The sequence below is a fragment of the Acipenser ruthenus genome, chromosome 18, assembly GCF_902713425.1.
Source record: "Acipenser ruthenus chromosome 18, fAciRut3.2 maternal haplotype, whole genome shotgun sequence".
Classification (NCBI taxonomy): Eukaryota; Metazoa; Chordata; class Actinopteri; order Acipenseriformes; family Acipenseridae; genus Acipenser; species Acipenser ruthenus.
In genome coordinates, this window is record NC_081206.1 from 2,864,855 (window position 1) to 2,885,632 (window position 20,778).

The window sequence follows — 20,778 nt, forward strand, 5'->3', positions numbered from 1 at the left end:
AGAACCCTCACTATTCTCCAGGAGGAGAAATCATGCAGCAGCAACTAACAGACACCTGTTCTTAAAAATCTAGAAAGCTTTTTTTATTATTATTTCCATCAAATACTGCATGACTTTAGACATAAATGTTTTAAAAAATATAGAGCTAATATATATATATATATATATATATATATATATATATATATATAATATTATGAAAAAACAATATTTACAAACATCACCAAAATAAAAAAGAGAGTCTTGGATCTTCATCCCTTTGAAGAGCCCCATTCCTGAATTCACAATACATTCCTGGTTCATCTCTGGACCCACTTCGACTAACTTTCAAGGTGCAGGGAAATGTTAAGGTCCACATTAAATGCATGCAATAAACAATGTGTAGTCCTATTGCTCTGAAGCCAGTCCCAGGCTGTTTTGTCTTGATGGTTTCGTTGATCGAGTCAGGCTGCAATGGGATTCCCTATTTACAGGAGAAGGCAGATCCTATCCTGCCTTTCTGTTTGAAACTCGATCAAAGTGTCACTGCTGGGATTTCTTTGGTTTGATCGTTTTCCACCGCTTGTTTTTAGACAGGATACAAACCCAATAACGAAATAAACAGAAACTTGAGATTCTTTAACAGTCAGCCATACACTAACCATCTGTCTTCCTCTTAGGAGAAAATCAATGTTGCAGGTTTAGCCTTGGAATATTTCGTCATGTGTCGCTGGAACACCTGCTGAAGTATCTCGTCATGTTCCTGTCCTCCCAGAGTTGTTACATCTTCTGATCCTGGCACATCAGCTGAAATGCGCTTTTCCTTACAACAGGCAATAATAATATGCTGTTATTTATATACGAGTGCCTGTCGTAGTAAAAAGCAAGGGATGTCCAAACGGTTTTTAACAGTTTCCTGGTAAGTGTGTGCTTGTCTTTTGCAAGTGGCCTTTAGAGCACTTTCCTTCCCACCATACTGCAAATGGGGACAGATGATCAAAAGTCAATCCAACTGAGGACGCGACACAGGTCAGAGTTTGATAACAACCATCTTCCATTTGTATTCCTAAAAGGTGGTTCTGTGACCTTGTTTCCTGAGAGCACTCTTCCTTGGTCGGGGTCACGAATCTCTGTGCAACGCAGTGCAGTTCTTTGGCATTTCCTAACTCTTACCACTGATCCGGGTCTCTCTGTGTGTGAGGTAGACCCGGCAGAGACCTGTTAACAACACAGAGGTCAGGAGCGGACCATCGTCTTCTCCGTGTCCGTGACGGAGTTCCTGAGCTGGGGGTTTGCTTGCTGGCTGCCCTGACGGTGGAAGCTGCACCCACAGGCTGTGTCCCGGGCTCTCTGGGGCAGCCCTGTGGCACCGAGGTGGGCTCTGTGCTCCCCTCTCTCCGAAGGCTGCTCTCAGGGGTGAGTGCCAGACAGACGTTCCCCACTGAGAGCTGGGAGCAGAGGAGCCCGTAGATCTGAGCCGTCCTGTTCGGACAGCAGGATGACCAGCCCTGATCGAGCACAAAAAATGGGTATTCCAGCAAAACATCCAGAGATTCCTACAGGACAGAAAGGGATCCACGTTTAGTACAGGTAAGAAAGCATATCGAATACAGAACTTTTATATAGTGGGAAGCGTCGGGATCATTAAAATCATCTTGCTGCAATGTAGTGAGTACACATTTTTAAATAAATCAGTCACAGAAAATACTAAGTTTATTCTGAACTGCCACTGTTTATTTGGTAGCCTGGATGTAAAAACATACAGTGTGTGTCTACAGTCTCATCTAGAGCACACAAACCTGAGTAGTGTGATCACTCAGCAGGACCTGCAGGTGAGTGAAGCCAGGGTCTGGGCTCTCCCTGATCCTCTGCACGGTGCAGTAGCTGAGACGAAGCCCGGGGCTGGCGTCCACACTACACAGGAAGTCCTCCATGCGCATGTCCTCCACTCTCCTCAGCTCTCCCGTGGACAGCTGGATGAGGGAACCCTTCGCGAAGTGAGGTAGCACTAGGGGGGTCTTGGGAGCTGGGGAGGGGGAGGGAGAGGCGGCAGAGACAGGGGTCCCAGCAGCAGTGTGTGAGGGACTCCCGGCGGGAGAGTGAATTGAATAATCGATAGGGACTCCAGGAGAGGGGTGCTGGCTATCACGACCAGAGCCCCCCACTGTCAGAGGGGCTCCAGGTGGAACAACCCTGTTCAAAACAGAAGGGCGCCCTGAGGTCCTGAGTGTCAGATACGATTCCCCTTGCTGGCTGTAAAAGGGGATAGCTGGGCCCTGTGCAGGGTCTAGATGGCTGTAAACAGAATAGCCGAGGGGAGGACGCTGTATTCCCGTATAGGTGGATGAAGCCGGCAAGCCATAAAAGATTTGAGCCCATCCAGTGGAGAGCACGGGGCTCGCCTGGTCTAGAGCAGCAGGCTTTGCACTCCTACTCTCTACGGTGGCCGGGGCGGGGGAATGTGGTTGACAGAACAGCTGTTGGTCCTTTCTGTAGTCTGGGGAATGTGAGTTTGCTGCTTCGGATGGCCTGGTGTGCTTAGAAGAGGTGGTATCCAACAATCTCTGATCTCCAAGGCATTTCCTCTTACCATTGGGGTAGTTCTCAGGAGCTCTGCGCTTGAAGTGGTGCTGAGAGAAAGGACTCCCTGGCCCCATCTCCGTCCTGTCAAACCCATTAGTAGCTTCAGTAGTCAAGTGCTTCCTGTGACCATGCGGGCGATCCCTAGGGTAGGGGGGCTGCTGGAGGGGTTGGGCGCTAGGTGAAGGAAGTGGGGGACTGAAGGCCTGCTTCCCTGCAGACAGGTAAGGCCATAACTCCCTTGGAGCGACTCCATAACCAGGCTGGTACTCGCTGGGGGCTCTGGGGGCTGACTGAGGATTTGGGTTGTGCTTCCACCTGGAGGTCAGCGGAGGGGGACAGAGGAAGCTGTTATAGGCGGCAGAGGGGTCAACAGTCCTGGGGTAATGGCTCCCCCACATGAAGGGGTTTTGCTGTGCTGCTGGGAGGGAGGTGAACCACTGTGGACTGTGTGTGGGATACTTCGAGGTCACAAGTGAAGTGTTGCTGCAATGGGCCGGGTCCTTGGCCTGGGGTTCTGTGCGTTTCCTCCACTGCAGCGCAGGCTGCTTGAAGGAATCTTTGGGGGGTTCCTCGGCTGAGACTTGCTGCTTCGGAGCCTGGAACTCTCTCTTCTTTGGAGGCAAACATTCTTTCCTGCGCTCTGGAGCCGAATTCATTTGGCCTCGCGGCAGATCTGCGCTCCCACAGGCTAGTCTTAGGTCACATGGGCCTCTGGCGTGAAGATTGGGTTTAAAGTTGCTGTTCGTTGGGGCAGCATTACTGGCTCCTCACAGAGCGTGAAGCTTCACTTGTAGCTCACCTGCAACAAGAAAACAGTTTGTAAAGTAGTGGTAAGTGTTTGAAGTGAGAGCAAATATCTATGTGTCTGCTGGGTTTCTATCTTTATTTAGTGGTGTGATGGTAGGGCAGGGGCAACCCAGCACGCACACATTTGAATTGAAGACTTGAAAACATTGAAAAAGACACCTTGTGGAGTCCAGAACAGCGCCATTTGAATCTGTAATATTAGCTTGTGCATTGAAAAGATTATTAACAGATTAAGGTTGCGCTATTTGAATTAGGTAGAAAACACGCCGACAAACTCACTTTTTTTTTTCCCATGGAAAACGATAACAGCATTTAAAAAAAAAACTATTGTGTTTTTCTTGCGTATTTAAAAACTCCAGAATTTGGTGAAAAGCCCCTATCTGTGGAAACATGTTAATCGCATTGCAAGGAACAGTAAGAGGACAATATTTTACCAACTTAGTGGAAAAGAGCACCTGGGGTTTTCCTTTTCAATTGCTGGTACTGTACCGGCAATTTAAATAACCGGTATGATTTTTGCACAATATTGGCGCTGAATTACAGACGCATGCATATGTCATGTATGCTGTCTGTTTCCAGAGGGGGTGGGGGGGTCACTCTGTATATCCCACCCTGCAACAACCCCCATAGCAACCCCCCTCCCCTGTACTGAAACCCTGAATAATGTGGCATGCATGAGCAACCCAACAGGTAAACCCCACATAGCCACAGTGTAGCACTTAATTGTTTCAGAAAAGGGTTAGGGTTAGGGTTGTAGCGTGCAGAAAGATTGACTACAGTTTGCAATCTTGATTGTAATCTTCTGCTCTCAATGGTGCTGTGCAGGTACATCTCTGGCCAAAACTTTTGCATCACCAACAATTTTAGGATTGAGACATAATTTTAAGACAAAAAATAACTATATGAATATAATTTAGATATTTTATTTATCATTGTGTAATTAAAGAAATTACAAAATGATATCGCAAAAGTCTACCGGAAGTCATAATAGTTGTCAGTTTTTCGTTTAGTATATGGAAAACTACAAAGCGGTATGTAATTCAATATCAACATTTCAACATTATTCAGCAGGTTTCATTCGACTTTATTAAGCAAAATGTGTTATTTCTATAGGATGATGCAAAATCTTTGGCCACAGCTGTATAACATGCGGTAACCAGCTGAATTTGATCACTGGCTTTTCAATGTCCCATTTGAACAGTAATGAAGATTGCCTTCACTTAAATACATTTTGCAATCGTACCTGTAAATGGATTCCTCTTATGGGTCTGCATACATACGCTGTGTTTAAGAGCATTGAGCTTGCCATGCATTCTCCCTTATTTTTAATTCTCAATGACATGACTATTACTTATTCGGAACCCCTTTAATGCAGCCTATTCTCAACCAGGGTCTTAATATACTGCTTCGACAGTAGATCACAGCTGAGATATTAAGCACTGTTTAGAAACAGGTGGAATGGGTAATACAGTAAATCTTGAATATTTAAAAACACAAAGCAGCTGCTGTACCAGCCCTCTGTTAACACTGTTTCTACAGCCTACATTAGTTACAATGTAAAATATACTATTTCAATAGCATGACTGATGCCAAAGCATTTCAGGGCAGGGCACTGCAGTCACACTGGAACGCATAGTTTGATAGAGGCTAACTACATTGAAACATGCTCCGACAAGAAGCCTGGGCTTAAAGATTTAAACGATGCCGTGGCACTTCTAATGTTAACAGAAAGCTAACTCCCTAGCCGAGGTACAGATATTCAATATAGGATATGTAGGTAAACGCTGCGCTGTGCTGGTCATTTTACCAGAGGTGAGACAGCACAACATTGCGGGCAGTGCAAATGAAATAGTCGATTCTGTTATATTTCATCTCTGCTGTACAGAACTGCTTTAACTCCAGGGACATGTTAAACAGCACACTTGTATCCATGGATTTGTTCTCCCTTTTGGAGGTGACTGCTGTAAAGCTGTGGATATTGCAGACAATCACCAGTAACTGGCATTTGAACAGGACCCCTGAGTGTTTACCTGTCATCAGAACAATAAGGTACAGTTAAGCTCTGCTTTGTTAGGAAAGGTTCGCCTCTAGGATCATTTATTAGGGACGGTTAAGTTACATCTTTACCACCAGTTATTTCTAACATCATACAATTTGTCTTGTTAGATGCATTAATATTAACACAAAATAGAATATTTTAAATGAGCTTTGCAGCAAACCACGGACCAAAGAGCTGACATCAACAACGGCTTTGCGCTGAGCCAACTCTGTTGCCTTAGAACCAGCGCTGGCTTTTTACAAAAGCAATAGTACCCAGTTTAACTGTAAGGAAAGGGAATTATTAAATGCATGTCAACTGACCTCTGTTCAAGATCACGGCATGTCCCATTGAATCCCTGTGCAGTCTTCAGAGAAATCAGATTCCTGCAAATCCAATTGAAAACCGTCCCAAAGATATAGCCTGACAGATTAGCTCACAAGCGTGCAGACTTGCGTAAAAAACAAACACACTTTAGTGCCAGGCTGAATGTTTTTTTTTCCAAGTTTAAAAACAGCAGTAGTGTGAGTGAAAGTTTGCTTTTCTGTGTCGAAGCTCCCGAACTCTCCCTAGAGTGCAGTGCGTGCAGGGTGAGTAATACTGAGCTCTCACAATGCCATTAGGGGCCCACGTCAGCTCAGCATCACCACAGCATCGGGCCGCTTACTGCCACCCACTATGATTACTCAGTTAGAAAGGGCAGTGTGGCCAATGGGAGACTGGAACCAGAGGCTTGTTACTGAGACAAAGAACATCAACAGAAAGAGCAGGTGGAACCAAGCTCATCCCACGCAGTGCCCGGGCCCGGGGGGCTGACTCAAATCCATACAGGCTCTGCAAATATCAGGGACCCACAACATTTCATGCCTGGAGACTTCTTATCTTGATGGCCTTTTATTACCTGATTGTTATGATTGCAATAAAAGATGCGCTTTTTAAAATAAAACACACATAAAAACACGTTTGTTGAAGGTCCTGCGGATTAGAATAAATTATGTATAATCTGGCATTCACCTATGTGTGAATTACATCAAGTAGATTATTTTCCTCGGTTCAGTGAAAAGCAAATACTGTGTGTTATATATATATGTGTGTGTGTGTGTGACTAAAACATACTCTCTTAGTAATTAGCTAGAACATGTCTGCTTAGACAAATTCAAGCACACTGATAAGGGCCCACAGCTTGGGTCATCTTATTAAGACTGTAAAAACAGATAATGTGGCTGTGTACAGTAACACTGTGCGTGAAGGCTGGGGCAATACAAAGCAACTATTTTGAAACTAATTTCAACTTACAGCGGAAGTTGCTTGTCTAATAATAAAGTTACCAGTGCAGCTGAAACTCATTGTAAAACCCTGATAAGTTTCATTCTATAATGAAAGGGATTCTGAATAACTCTCAAAACACTGAAGGGGCGCAGTATTGCAGATAGAAATTGAGCAAATAAGGATTTTGTTTTGTAAGTGAAATATTTTGTTTGTAATTTGATAATTTTATAAAATTGGTATCAAATTACACACAGACGTTTAATACCTCATAGCAAATTCCTATTCAATGGTTCATCAAAACGGCACAGCCCATTCCTGATACATAGCATTCAGCTGACACAAATCAGTGAATGCCCATGGTTCTGAAAGTTTGTGTCAATGGTTTTGAAGATCAAATCATCATTAGCCCGACCAACCGGAAACTCTTGACAAACCACCCATGACCTAGATTCTTATAACCTTGATAACTTGCTAAAGAATGCCCATTCCAATCTCGTACGTGTGAACACACGCACTCACGCACGCACACACACACACACACACACACACACACCCTTCCACTATACTCCCCATTACAAACAAACAAAGACTGGTACACAGCCCATCACAGCTTGAGAATGCGATTATGAATGGCAGTCATGTGGTTTAAATGTGCATTAGTTAGGCAGTGTGGATAGCTGATGGAATAAAAGCAGCAACACTACATACCAGTCTTTGACTTTTTCTACTGTCCACATACATAGGAAATATGAGCTCCAATGGCAGCCCAATGATAGACACACACACATCCACGGCATTTCTATTGACTGGTTATTAACATGAAGCTAAGCTTCAGCAAATGGTTACTTGCATATGAATAATATACGTGTTTATGACACTCAAAATAAAGCGCTACCCAGACGTCTTTGATAACTAAAATGACACCCTGGATCTGGTCAATCTGATTCAATAATGCCACAGAACAGGCTCACACGTGGGCTTTGTAAAGGTCTCCCCCAGATAAATGCTAAAACAATACAATGCCTGTTTTTCTGATGTGTTTGCGTGTTCCAGAGCTTGATTAGTGCTGACACCAGACAGAGATATGAAACTGCATGCACAAGTATTTTTTCACATGCATACAACTGTGAGCACAAGAACACAGCAGCCCAATTCATGTCAAACTAAAGGAAATCAGTGGGTGTGCAGAAGCCAGGTCCTCTGGGTTCTGCATGTCTTTATCTGTGTCCACAGTGGTTTGTGGATGCAAAGCCCCAAAGGTCAAACTGCTGATTGATCTTTGTGTGTTTTTAATAGCAACTACTTAATCCGCTCTTCCAAAACTTCCAAAAAGTATTTTTAGAAAAGTGGCATTCAATATTATTTAGATTCTGATTATTTACTGTTATCGGTCAGTGTGGATCCCCTTCATTCACTGCGTGTAGAATTGAACTATGTTGTTTCCTATCTATGTATCTGTTTAATAATGCTTATTATGGGGTTTTTTTTGGTTTTTTTTCGTTATGGCAGGGCGACTTCTCGAACTCCATAGAGTTCACACAAACTGTTTTAAAATTTGGGCAGCAGTGTGGAGTAGTGGTTAGGGCTCTGGGCTCTGGACTCTTGACCGGAGGGTCATGGGTTCAATCCCCAGTGGGGGACACTGCTGTTGTACCCTTGAGCAAGGTACTTTACCTAGATTGCTCCAGTAAAAACCCAACTGTATAAATGGGTAATTGTATGTAAAATAATGTGATATCTGTATAATGTGAAATAATGTATAATGTGATATCTTGTAACAATTGTAAGTCGCCCTGGATAAGGGCGTCTGCTAAGAAATAAGTAATAATAATAATAAAATTTCAAAAAATGTAATTAAAAATTCATGACCGACGGGGGTATTTATAATGAGAATCAAACTTTGAATTAGTTCAGCATTTAGCTTGCCAAATATTTAGCTTTATAACGCAAAATAATGCGGGTATATTCCATGACAAGGAATCCTCTTCAAGACTTGAAGGTTTGTTTTATTACCAGTAGAGGTTATAAATATTCTCTTATACAGTTCTTAAAAATGACAGCACACTTTCAACCCTTTCTATTATTGTAAAGCATGCCTGCGTTATTCAGGGGTTTAAAGGTAAGATCTGGCAAAGAGGATTTGTCTAATATTTTCAGGTTATGATTACAACATGTCTGCCAAATATTTAACACAGGGGATCTTAATATAGTGTAAAAAGCAAATGGCAAATTGAAAGGGGAGGAAGAAGAAAAGAGCGGTAATTACATTATAACCAAAGAATACCATATGCTACATGTGACTTGTTTTGAGATATGTAGTAAAACTAATACACACACACGCATGCACACACACACGTGCACGCACGCACGCACACACTGTTGCAAAGCTGTATGCTGTGTGCTTCTCTAGTGTTCAGAGAAATAGCATTACAGTATAAATATATGTGCTATTTAGTCAAATTAATACCACAACTCAGTACGTGTTAAGATACAGGACGACATTGAAAAAAAAAAATACCCCAAATTAATTCTTAACATTCTAAAAGGTTAAATCTTTTTTTTTTTTTTTTTTAAATGCCAACAGTTGGTCCTTCTGACAAGATGATCCTTACAACAGGGGACAAAAAAAAAAAAACCGTAATCGTTTCCTACCCTCTGATAACATGTAACTGATAAGCTGCCACATTTACAGAAAAACCGAAGATGTACTATCACTTCTTGCCAAAAGCTTTTTTTCTTCTTTGAAATCGATCACTGCAAATAGACAAGTAGATGAAAGAAATACACGTAGACTTACGATGGAAAGCACCCCGATTAACTCATCAGTGCAATACTTACTATATCTCTCTATCTATCTATCTCTCTATCTAGCTATCTATCTATCTATCTAGCTATATATATATATATATATATATATATATATATATATATATATATATATATATATATATATATATATATATATATATAGCTTCTAGAGGTCCAATAAATTATACCAAGACAGTCTCTTTGTCTTTAAAAAGTAGGGTTTTATTATAGCGTTTACACAAAGGCAAAATGCATTTTACTTAAAATTCCATAATTTTGTGATTTACTTTTTGTGTCAAATTTAATTTTGTGTCAAAGTACTGAAAAGAAAGTGCTTTGAAAATCAAAAGGCACGCTATCAAAAAACCCCCCAAAAAACTGTACAATTCTCTAAATAATGCAGCTGTATACCCGGGAGATGTTTTGTTTTTACTGGGTTACTGGATTCATACCGTGACAAATAAATATAGGTCAGGACTGTATCAATTGTAAGTAAACAACATAGAATCCATGCATTTCAATGGAATGGAATTACAGATATATACAGATTTAATTACAAAGATATAGTATGGCAGGGAAACTTACTTCATACTGGTATGAAGTAGAGAGAGAGAAAAAAATATCCATTTCATAGAATTAGAAGCAATTATAAACACAAAAAACTGTGTTAATAAACAAAAAAAATGTTGCTTTCTTTTTTAGTTTTTTGCTGACATAAATTCAGATATATCCTCATTGTCTCTGTAGTATTGCATATTTAATGAAATCATATTTTCACATTGTTGACCCTGCTATTGATATCAGATACATGTTACACACATTATCTGTTTGGTTTACTTTTAATATATACACAAGATGTGAGTGCAATGAAACATATTGAAATATATTATTATCTGTTTATGAAAATAATATGCTAAAGATGTTTTATGTTTTATCAGTTACGGACGCATCATAATATTCTAGATATTTTCATGTGGACTGTTTTTTCAACTAAAACGCCTCTATTTGGTTAATAATACTCCTAAAAATAAATTATCCACAGTTAACATTTTAAATAAAAAAATACAGTAGATTGTTGAGACAAGGCTTTTTTTCAGTAAAAAAATGATAGCAAAAGCTAACTAAATACCATTTAATTGTTCAAATGACTTGCTTTTATAAAACAGCAGGTCAGAACATGCTTAGAAAATCTATCTCTTTATATCTATCTATCCCTCTCTCTATATATACAGTATATCGAGATTACAAAAAAATGGCTTGACATTCAACATTTCAAGTTTATCATGTTGAGATCACAAGATAAATGATCTCAGGATCTCAGGCATTGCAAACTGCCCAAATAAACATGTGATTAAACATGTAATTACATTGTAACAACATGTGTGAGTAATAACCGTGTTATTACACCGTAGTTAGCTAATAGGTGTAAATCAAGTCACATAGGCCCTATTCACAAAGCATTTACTCTGACGCTCAGTTTCCAGTTTTTTGTAAAAGGAAAAAAATATGCATATGTATTGTCATATGTTTTGTGCCTTCTGTGGTTTTTGTTATTCATAATCTTTTCTTTCTGTAAAAATGGGAAGTACACAAAGCAATTGCACAGTCATGCACAAGTTGCATAAACAGGACTGTATCCTGCAGTCCCGACGCATTTCAAAAACACCTTGCCTTTCACAAGGGATTTCTTTTTTTAAATATGGGCTGTAGAACATTTCCAGTGTTAATGGCAAACCACATCAATAATAACTAAGACAAGCCCGCCCGTTTGGTTAGGAAGGAGCGTCAGCTCACCAGAAGAAGAGCTGACAGCACAACCACTTACTCCTTTTGAAAGAACGCTCTGGCTTGCCTTTGCATGCATTCAGGGAATCGACAGTGTTCTGAAACAGAGTTTTGGGGAGAGTCACTAGAGAGCCACATGGGCGCAGTGGATCTCATTAACACTGAGTCCACCCCCGGTGGAATAAATAAATAAATAAAGAGCCCCTGATATTCAACTTCCATGAAAACAATATGTACCACTTTGTGCTTGTCATGGGAACTGTTGCTACCAATTGTAGACTTGGTAAAATATTTTAAATATGAATTCATACATAAGAAATAGTAACTTTGAGTATTTACAGCACATTACAGGGGAATCAACATGGCGACTTTGGAAAACACCTACATCCGAAGCATCAGGGCGCCCTCTGTAGGCTAGTTATGAATAGACACTCTGTACTGTATCTCTGCTGAGTATTGCATTGTGTCCAGCACATTATACATTTAAATGTGTAGTGCCCCATTTATTAAAAAAAATAAAATAAAGCAACGTTTTCATTCAGTGTGTTTCTCAGAAAACGATAGAAATACTTTGTTTCTTTGTGTGTGTGTGTGTGTGTGTGTGTGTGTGTGTGTGCGTGCATGCGTGCGTGCATGTGCGTGTGTGTGCGTGTGTGTGTAAACAATTTCTTTTTAAGTTTAAAAATAAAAACATTAAAACATACCTTGATTGAGAATCTTCTAAGGGTTTACTCCAGTCAGTAATCATATTTTGTGGCATGAGAAGATTCCATGTCAATGTTATGAAACAAGAAACAAAGGACTTAGTGGTGTACAACCATGGCCAAAAGTTTTGTATCACTTAGAATTTTAGGATTGAGACTAACACACTATTGAAATATATATATATTGGTTTCCTTTGACTTCATGAAGCAAAATGAATTAATTCTATAGGGTGATGCAGAACTTTCTGGCCATAGCTGTCCAATACTGAATAAAGCCTGGGCCCTGTTCTAATTATTCACTGTCTCAATATCCGAGTCAGAGAGTGAAATAAAAGCATTCACTGATTTCAAAGCCACACAGTAATTACGCTAAACGCACTGTTTTAAAACAATGCCAGGTTGCATTGGGTATTGCATTCATAATCTTCTAGGGCTGGTAGAGGTTAAAACAAGCTTAGTGCAGAAAAGCTCCAGCGCTGTGGAATATGAGGAAGAAGTCCCAAGACAGCCTGGCTGGTATAGAAATCCCTCTGTGAGCTGCTTTTAAAACTGTTAAAAACACGTCTTGTTACCCCACTAAACGCTGAGGTCAAGCTATCCGGACCACACCAACCACTTCCTGAAAGCCTTGCTTAAGCATGTCAATGCAATTGTGTTTTCTTGTGACACTGACAATACGGTGTACTGATCTCCACCTCGGCAGGAATCTGTTTTCGTGAATTTCATTAATATTTGCTCTTAAACAGCTCATCACAAAGTCACGCAGAGTTCCATCCCCCTCAGCTCTCGCCTTTTCTCTGCTTGCTTGTGTCTGTTAATATGCTAATGAGTGTCTGTCTCCTTGTAGCGGTTAGTGCTTTATTGGGGTCACTCCACCAATAGACAGATTGTAGGCGTTTCATTTTCAATCTTACTCAGATTCGTTTTTGTATTTTTTTTTAAATCTTTTTTAATCATAAGCTTTGCACAAAATATTGACTTGTGCAGCATTTTTAACTGGCATCTACCTGTTAGCTACCCATTTAACAATATTGTTATAATAACATACCATTTTTGTTCAATGTAAAAGGTCTAAATGTAATGTATCAAATTGTAATAATACATGTGGTTGTTAATTTACATTGCAGTTACTATGTATCCACATTGTAATAGCAGTGCAATGACAGTGCAGTTATAATTAGATAACCATAGCCACAAGCTACAAGCCAGTGGTATATTTACCACATGCTATTAAGGCTTAGTTACAGGGTAATAACACAGCTCCCATGCAATAAGACGTTATTCATATTTAATCTATCTTTCAGTCTTCATAGATCCAGCATATGCTTTTCATTTTGTTCTTGGTATTCTTCTAAGGGAGTGCAGATGCAGAATTCTAGGATTATCCTGAAGCTGCCCTGTTAAGATCCCTTGCTTTACAATACAGACAGGTTCTTCAGAGAGATCAGCAGTCAACCCTGCTTATTCATGTAAAGTGGTTGTGCTTGCTTACACTGCTGTGTAGGGCAGCAGTGTGGAGTAGTGGTTAGGGCTCTGGTCTCTTGACCAGAGGGTTGTGGGTTCAATCCCCAGTGGGGGACACTGCTGCTGTACCCTTGAGCAAGGTACTTTACCTAGATTGCTCCAGTAAAAACCCAACTGTATAAATGGGGAATTGTATGTAAAAAAATAATGTAATTGTATGTAAAAATAATGTGATATCTTGTAACAATTGTAAGTCGCCCTGGATAAGGGCGTCTGCTAAGAAATAAATAATAATAATGTGTAAAACCCCACTACTCCCCGGGAAGGAATCTGTCTCCTGCAGTTCATTTTCTTGCTACTAATAGCCTGGGACACTCTGAAACATATCTAATACAGTAAGTTAATAAACAGGTGGTACACCATCTCCTTCTGGGGTGATCAAAGTGTCAGCTGATGAGAACTGGAATGTTCCTGAATCAGGAGCGCGTTGATTGGCTTTCTGATTGGTTTTCAAAGGGCCACTCCCACGTTTAGATTTTGGAACGCTATTGAAAGATCTGGAACTTGACTCGTGCGTTCCTACTCTTTAACCCTGCAGGGGCTGCAAACTGATTGTAACAAATACATTTCCTGCCCAGTTTGCTATGATCAGGCCTTTCTCTTGAATTGGCTTTGACACATTCAAATTGAAACCAAAAGGAGATGTAACAGCAGCTGTGATTGGTTGGTTTGCAGGAGGATTCTTGGAAACCTGTAAATTGTTATTTGATTATTATTAGCAGGGCTGACAGGAGAATCTTGTTTTTAACCCTTTGCAATACTGCATGTCATTTTTTCCAGCTGTATGTTCGTTGCTTGTTCAAGCAGTAAGGCTAACAATGAGTTAGCAAAGCTAAATTGCATGCTCACTGATGCTGATAATCATGTTGATATACTGATACTCGGGGAAGATTAATTCAGGTTCTATGCAGGTTACTGATATGTTCCAGACATGCTCTTTCTCTCTCTTCATTATCACTCACTAATACAAAGCTCCTCTCCTTGCTACCTTGCAATCTATGTTTCCTAGCTAAGTGTAAGACAACAACACACACAATTTTCACCCGATGAATCCGCCTAAAAACATGATTAATAAAAACTGTGAACTGCGTGTTTCATCTTGCATTAACTTTTAACCAGGGAAGCGGTTTGAGATGTTGCCTTGCAGACAGACAGTGGGGGACTTGTCAGTGTGCAGGTGGCGACCGCTAATTATAAATATCATTTAAATATGAACACAGGAGTTGCAGCTCAACATGCACTGGCAAAAACAGGATCCATGCGTAACGGTGGAGTATGCAAATTGGGGAGTGAAAATAAAGGCCACAGGATTGGTAGTGAGAATAGATCCAGTTTGAGGGTTCAGCTCACACATCACAGATTGCTGTTCTGTGTGTCCGGTCTAGAAATGCTCCTCTACCTTCAGGTCTGCAATGAGTGAAACCTCATCGCAGGATGAATGTGTGTTGGTGTGTTTCCATTGCACTGTGCAATACAATACAATACACCCTTCTAGAGCTCTAGAAGGTTAAGCTGTCGTGGAGCACTCTGTAGGAATCTCTGGAAAGGGTTTGTTGGTTGCTCAAGGACTATCATTATAAACACTCAATTGTGCTGAATTTAGAAACACCAGAAGAAATGTAATAAATACGACGACAAATGCTTCAACTGCAAGTCTTTCTCAAGGTCTTGAAAATGGGAGAGAAAGTCAAGATTAAAAGGAGAATGACAAATAGGTAGAGTTCCACTGTCCTGCTCCAGCATGGCCAGGGGAAGAGACACTACATCTTCATGATTTCAGAAATACAGTGATTGATATTGGACATTTTGGGATATCATTATTATGAAACCCACTGACATCAACAATGTGCTTTCTGCTATGTGCAAACACATTTCTGTCATAAAAACAGCTGCTATGTTTATTTATTACCAGTATTAGATGTCAAAAAGTGAATCAGAAATGTATTTTTGGCTATCAGATTCCTATTCTTGATATAAACAATTGTGACACAAGAATCATAGCTCAGTCATAGAACTAAAAGAACAGAAAGACTAACGGGATGTCGATATATGCATGTGCAAAGTGTATCATTCAAAAAATGAAATAAACCACAAGTCTCAGCGGTCCATATTTTAAAAGCTCCTTCTATGTGTTGCATCTGGTTAGAAGATACTGGTGGCAAGCAGACCACAGAGCTGAAAGATACTCTCCATCCAACGGTATCAGTAAAAGCATGCAATCTAGCCATCGTTCCATTTGCCAGTTATTTAAGAGAGTAAATATAATATACACTTTTGAATTGCTCAGTGTTGATGTCATGAGATGTATCTGTTTTAAAATGCTCCTTATTTCTGCTTTCCTGCATGCAGTAGTGTCACTTAAAAACAAAAGTTTTGAGCGACGCTATTTGACTGAAGAGTTAATGGCAAGCATGATGGGAAGCTGTGATTGTACAATCAGGGTGCCTGCAGAGAAACAAGTGAAGCTGTGTGATCTGTCAGGAGCCAGACTATAAATACACTAGATATAATAACTAGAAAAGCAAATATCACAGCGAAACTGTGAGACAGGGATGTTTGTGTGAGATCTCATTAATGCTAAATACCTCCTCGCCCTCTGTTTGTCTCTCTCTCTCTCTCTCTCTCTCTCTCTCTCTCTCTCTCTCTCTCTCTCTCTCTCTCTCTCTCTCTCTCACACTGGAAACATACAGTCAAAAACAGTGCAAACACACCATTTAGCAAATTCACAGAATCCATACACAATACAGTATATTTATATTTATATCCCCTAATGAATGCAGCTTCAGAGCTACTTCTTGGGTTTAGTTTTACATACTGCAGTTCAATTTCAGAGGTCTTTATTACCGATCTATAGTATGTCCAATCAGAGGTGAACGAGGGAATGGGTTATGAGCTTCTTAAAGTGACAGTAGCCTGGATACACTAGGCTGTATTCTTTAAATGCATTAGCACAGTCGTATACAATTACAAAGACCTAACCAGGAACACAAATACTTCCGGAATACACTCAATACACAAACACAATTAGTCCAATTGAAGATCCTTATTAATTACCTGGCTAAAGTGCCCAGTAGTCTGGGCAAAAAGAAAAAAAAGGAACCTTTAGAAAATCATATATGTTTCAAACATTTTAAGTAGAGTTTGTATCATTCAAAACATGCCATGTGGCCTCCCTAATTGATTGGTAGTTGTGTGTCTTGCAGGCTGTGGGATGGGTGCCATGCATTATAGTGCTGCTTTCTGAGCTCTGCATGTTGTTTTTCACCATCTCCTTTCCAGTGTGGGCTATCGGCTGGGTGGGACCGAGGTGCAAGGAAGTGATGTGAATCATAGGAAAAACAACTGCACTTCGAATACAATACAATAAGTGCAGTAAAAAAAACACAGTGAGACCTCACCAAATGGATTCGAGCTTTTCCAAGCTGCTTGGAAGATCTCCTTGAAATCCGGTTTCACTGCAGGATGCCTGCTGACCTGGGACATACGCTTTTATTAATCTAAAGATATCGGACTCCAGTTAAGTGACACTGCAGTTTCTCTGAACATGCTGCAGCAGCATTGCAGTTTGAGATCCTTATATGAATATCCTGTAGTTACAGGGAAGATAAAGAGCAGTTAATCTGCAGTGTGCACTCGGCTGTGTTTTGTATGAACCGACAAGCCATATCACCACTTCTTAAGAAGATGATTTGGCAGAGAAGTGTGTAACCAGTACCCTACAGCACTGTGGAGCAAGCCAGCTCCATCCGACTGCATTCCTGTGCTGTGAACAGTTTCTATTGATGGGAGTGCATCTAGCAACAGGATTTTTGTGAATATGTAACACCCAATTCTGACTCATTTACACATGTCATGAGAGTGTGAAAATAGGTCTTAAAGCAACACCAGCCCCAGGCAGGAAAGCCAGGAGGAAGGGAGTATCATGTTCACAGAAAGGGCACGCATCTCAATAGGAGACTGGTCACCTCGTTTGTGACAATTAGGACTAAAATGATCTTTTACACACAGTTTAAAAAGTTTATGTTTTTAGTAAACCTTTACCATGAATCCATAAATACTTTCAACTTTGAAATTCAGCAGGAAATAATCGACCCACAGTCATAGACCCTCATTTGCAATTTTCTTCTAAGTTTAGAAAGTGTTTTTAAACCCCAGAATTGAAAACAGCCCCTATTTAAAAACATTCGAGAAAGGTTTCACGAATAATAAACTGCTTTATTTATTATCAATTCAAGCGTGGACGGATAAGGGCTCGGTATTTGACTGCGTTTCTAACTGCATTCGATTCCTGTCACTGCCTTGTTGTGATAAACACGGTGAGTTTGGGTTTCATTCACACGCTGGCTACGTTTTCATGGTCAAGCAGGTGAAATATTACTGGAGGGTCTCTGAAGCGATCAAGTTGTTCGTTTACCGCTTTGCAACATTGTAATATGGCATTTTACATTTAAAAAGCAGTAGTTACATTACAGTATATTTTAATGACACATTACGTGTAAATCTGCATGTCATGTTCTACAGTAATTAATCGTACGCGCTCTCTCAATATTGGCGTTATCTATACTACGGTTCAATTAAAAAAGCTTTTTTTTAATAATAATAATAATAATAATAATAATAATAATAATAATAATAATAATAATAATAATAATGTTTTATATTACACGAGTAAATAATAGGGTAATTAAATGAATATCTCACAGAGTAATATCAGTTAACACTGAGTTAGTGTTAAGGTTAGGGGGAAAAAAATTTAAAAAAATAAACTGCCTTTTATTTATGTTAAAAAATGCATTTAATTGCTTAAACTTAGATGTCCGTTAATTGTCTGTTAATTACGTAATTAACTGTATATTATTCGGCGCAGTCGTGACCGTTTGTTGTTCAGTTCTAACATGAAAAGGGTTTAATAATATGACCTATCTTGGTTATATCTTATATATGCTTAACATAAAGCATTACTATTAGAGCAAGAAACTCAGACTGCCTTTATGCTAAAAAATTACTTTGGTCTCCCCAGTTGAGTGTCATCATGATTTTAGCTGCTTTAAGTTTGCAGTATCCAAGATAATACCAAAACACTCGACATAACTTTGATTTTGTTTGTTTTAAAAAGGTTTGATATATAGATACACACAACACACAAACAACAATAATATAGGTCCTCTGGTGAATCTGCCAGAGGGCAAATTTCAAAATAAAATAAAAAAACAGTTTGCTGAAAATAAAACCACTTAAAAGCATTTACTTAACAACAAAAATAAATAAAAAACATCATAAAAAATAAATACCTAATTCTTGACTGTATTATAATGCCTATAGGAGAACTAAACATAAAAAAATATGAAACTACCACCCACAGCCCATTTCAAATTGATAAATAGATTCACTCTTAGTGTTTGCGCCTGTCTATATATTTATAGGACTTTTAGCAAATAGTGCTGAGCAGAGCTAAATACAGGACCTGGGAGTTCTTAAAACGCTCAAGCTGTCAAAATAACAGTAGCTGCTGGAAAGTAGTACAGTAGTAGGATTAGCAGGTCAATCACATCTGAGGTGGCCCTCTTCCAATCTGTTGTTACTCAGCCCCCTCTGCTGTGGTCATTCTGCTGTACCCCAGCCATGCACTAGTCATTCAGCAGCCTGCACTTGCCCAAACTTGTATCTGCAAGTGCTGCACTGTAAACTGCACTAGAGCACATCCACCCTTAATCAACACAGGGATGCAAATGCAGGCTGAGTAATGGAATAACTTCCACCTTGCCAAGCTGTAGTGCCTGCAGATCAGCGTCCTTGAGTAAGTAGCTAGGTTGCAGTAGCCTACCTTTTCTGAGCAAGGTCCGTGTCTCCTCCTTGTGCTGTAAATAAGTAAGAAGAGCTCTCCTTTAAATGAATGGGCTACAACAGTGCACATAGAAACATCCAGCTTTGAGAGAGCTGATCTCTCTCGTGCTCGCTCTCTCTCTCTCTCTCTCTCTCTCTCTCGCTCTCTCTCTCTCTCTCTCCCGCTCTCTCTCTCTCTCTCTCTCACTCACTCGCCCACTGTGACTGCGCTCTGTACTGGGTGTATTATTAGAACAGTCTCTGTTGTGATACTCCTCAACGCAAGCTGATTGTGGGAGGATGCCTGCCTCCTTGCCTGCCTGTCGTACTGCCTGGTTTGGCAGTCTGCCCAGAAGCGTCTCTCATTGACAGTTCCAGAGCTAGGAATTCATCAGGGTGACACCCAGCTATTCGCTACTCAGAGCTCACTTCACCGCTTGCAACCTGCTGGGTTGTAGATAGGGTGGTAGCAGCAGAGTACACACAGTGGATTCAGTAGTATTAGTAATATTCATATATTAAAACTGGCAAGGTGGCGTTTAGGCAAACTATTATTATTATTATTATTATTATTATTATTATTATTATGCACTTCCATTAATAATATAAAGTGTCCAACTCAAATGTAATCGTGTTTGATTGGACTGAGTCACATGACGTTTGTGAAAACTACCCTGCGCTTTCAGGACACTGGTCTGTGGCCATAGAGCCATAGAGAGAGAGAGATAGAGAAAGAGAAAGAGAACGAGAGTCCCAGATGGACCCTTCCTCCTACACTCTCATTTCTCTATTACCACAAATATCACTTCTCTAATTCCTGTTAGTGTGTTTGTGCATACAGCTGCCAGTGCTTTATGAAACAGCTTCACCATCACTCCTCGCTTCATTGAGTTACAAGGTCCTTCTTTCCAAAGCAAAACCTGCAGAGCTATGAAGCGCTCAATGGTAGAACACATAGTAATGCTCAATACGTTTTGTTTGAATCATTTGACAAACGTTTCATCTAGAATTGAAGAAAGACGTTTTGTTTAGTACTGCTACATAACATGTTCTCTGCAGTCAAACAGTGTTTCGAGACGCAACAATAAGCTCTAGTCGATCTGCACAAGTCGTTTGAGAAACGTATTTAATGACATCAACAAAATGGCAGAATGCAAACTGGTACCCACGAGGAGGAGCTGCTGCAGGAAGTGAAACCATTACACTCAAGATCTGGAGAGGAAATTCAAACGAAATGCTGAACTTTTACATGAAAAGGGTGAAATTGGTTAATTTCCTGTATTCCAGTTACTGTGAATGAGATCATTATAGAATACCAAAATCTACAATCCCTAAACTCAGGGTGCAAACAGTACGGTGCCTATCCAACAGAGCAGCTTTGCAACTGGGGCTACTTTTGAAGTGTTTTAATGCTGTGTTTTATTTACAAAAAAAAAAATAAAGCTGGATTCTCAAAGG

The 20,778-nt window shown here is 40.1% G+C and overlaps 1 protein-coding gene across 1 annotated transcript; it reads right to left on the bottom strand.

The window, feature by feature from the left end:
• Nucleotides 1-227: 227 nt before the first annotated feature.
• On the bottom strand, nucleotides 228-19,496 carry LOC117963895 (uncharacterized). Its single transcript, XM_034905528.2, has 3 exons — nucleotides 19,322-19,496; nucleotides 1,779-3,361; nucleotides 228-1,535 (listed from the first exon to the last, which is right to left on the bottom strand). Exons 2-3 carry the CDS (start codon nucleotides 3,216-3,218, stop codon nucleotides 1,149-1,151), a joined length of 1,827 nt encoding a protein of 608 aa, XP_034761419.2. The 5' UTR covers nucleotides 3,219-3,361; nucleotides 19,322-19,496; the 3' UTR covers nucleotides 228-1,148.
• Nucleotides 19,497-20,778: the final 1,282 nt, after the last annotated feature.

Coding starts and splice junctions, on each gene's coding strand:
- LOC117963895 (XM_034905528.2), bottom strand. CDS start 3,218: ATGAATTCGGCTCCAGAGCGCAGGAAAGAATGTTTGCCTCCAAAGAAG. Junction 1,536..1,778: donor TGAGTGATCACACTACTCAG/GTTTGTGTGCTC, acceptor TCTGTCCTGTAG/GAATCTCTGGATGTTTTGCT.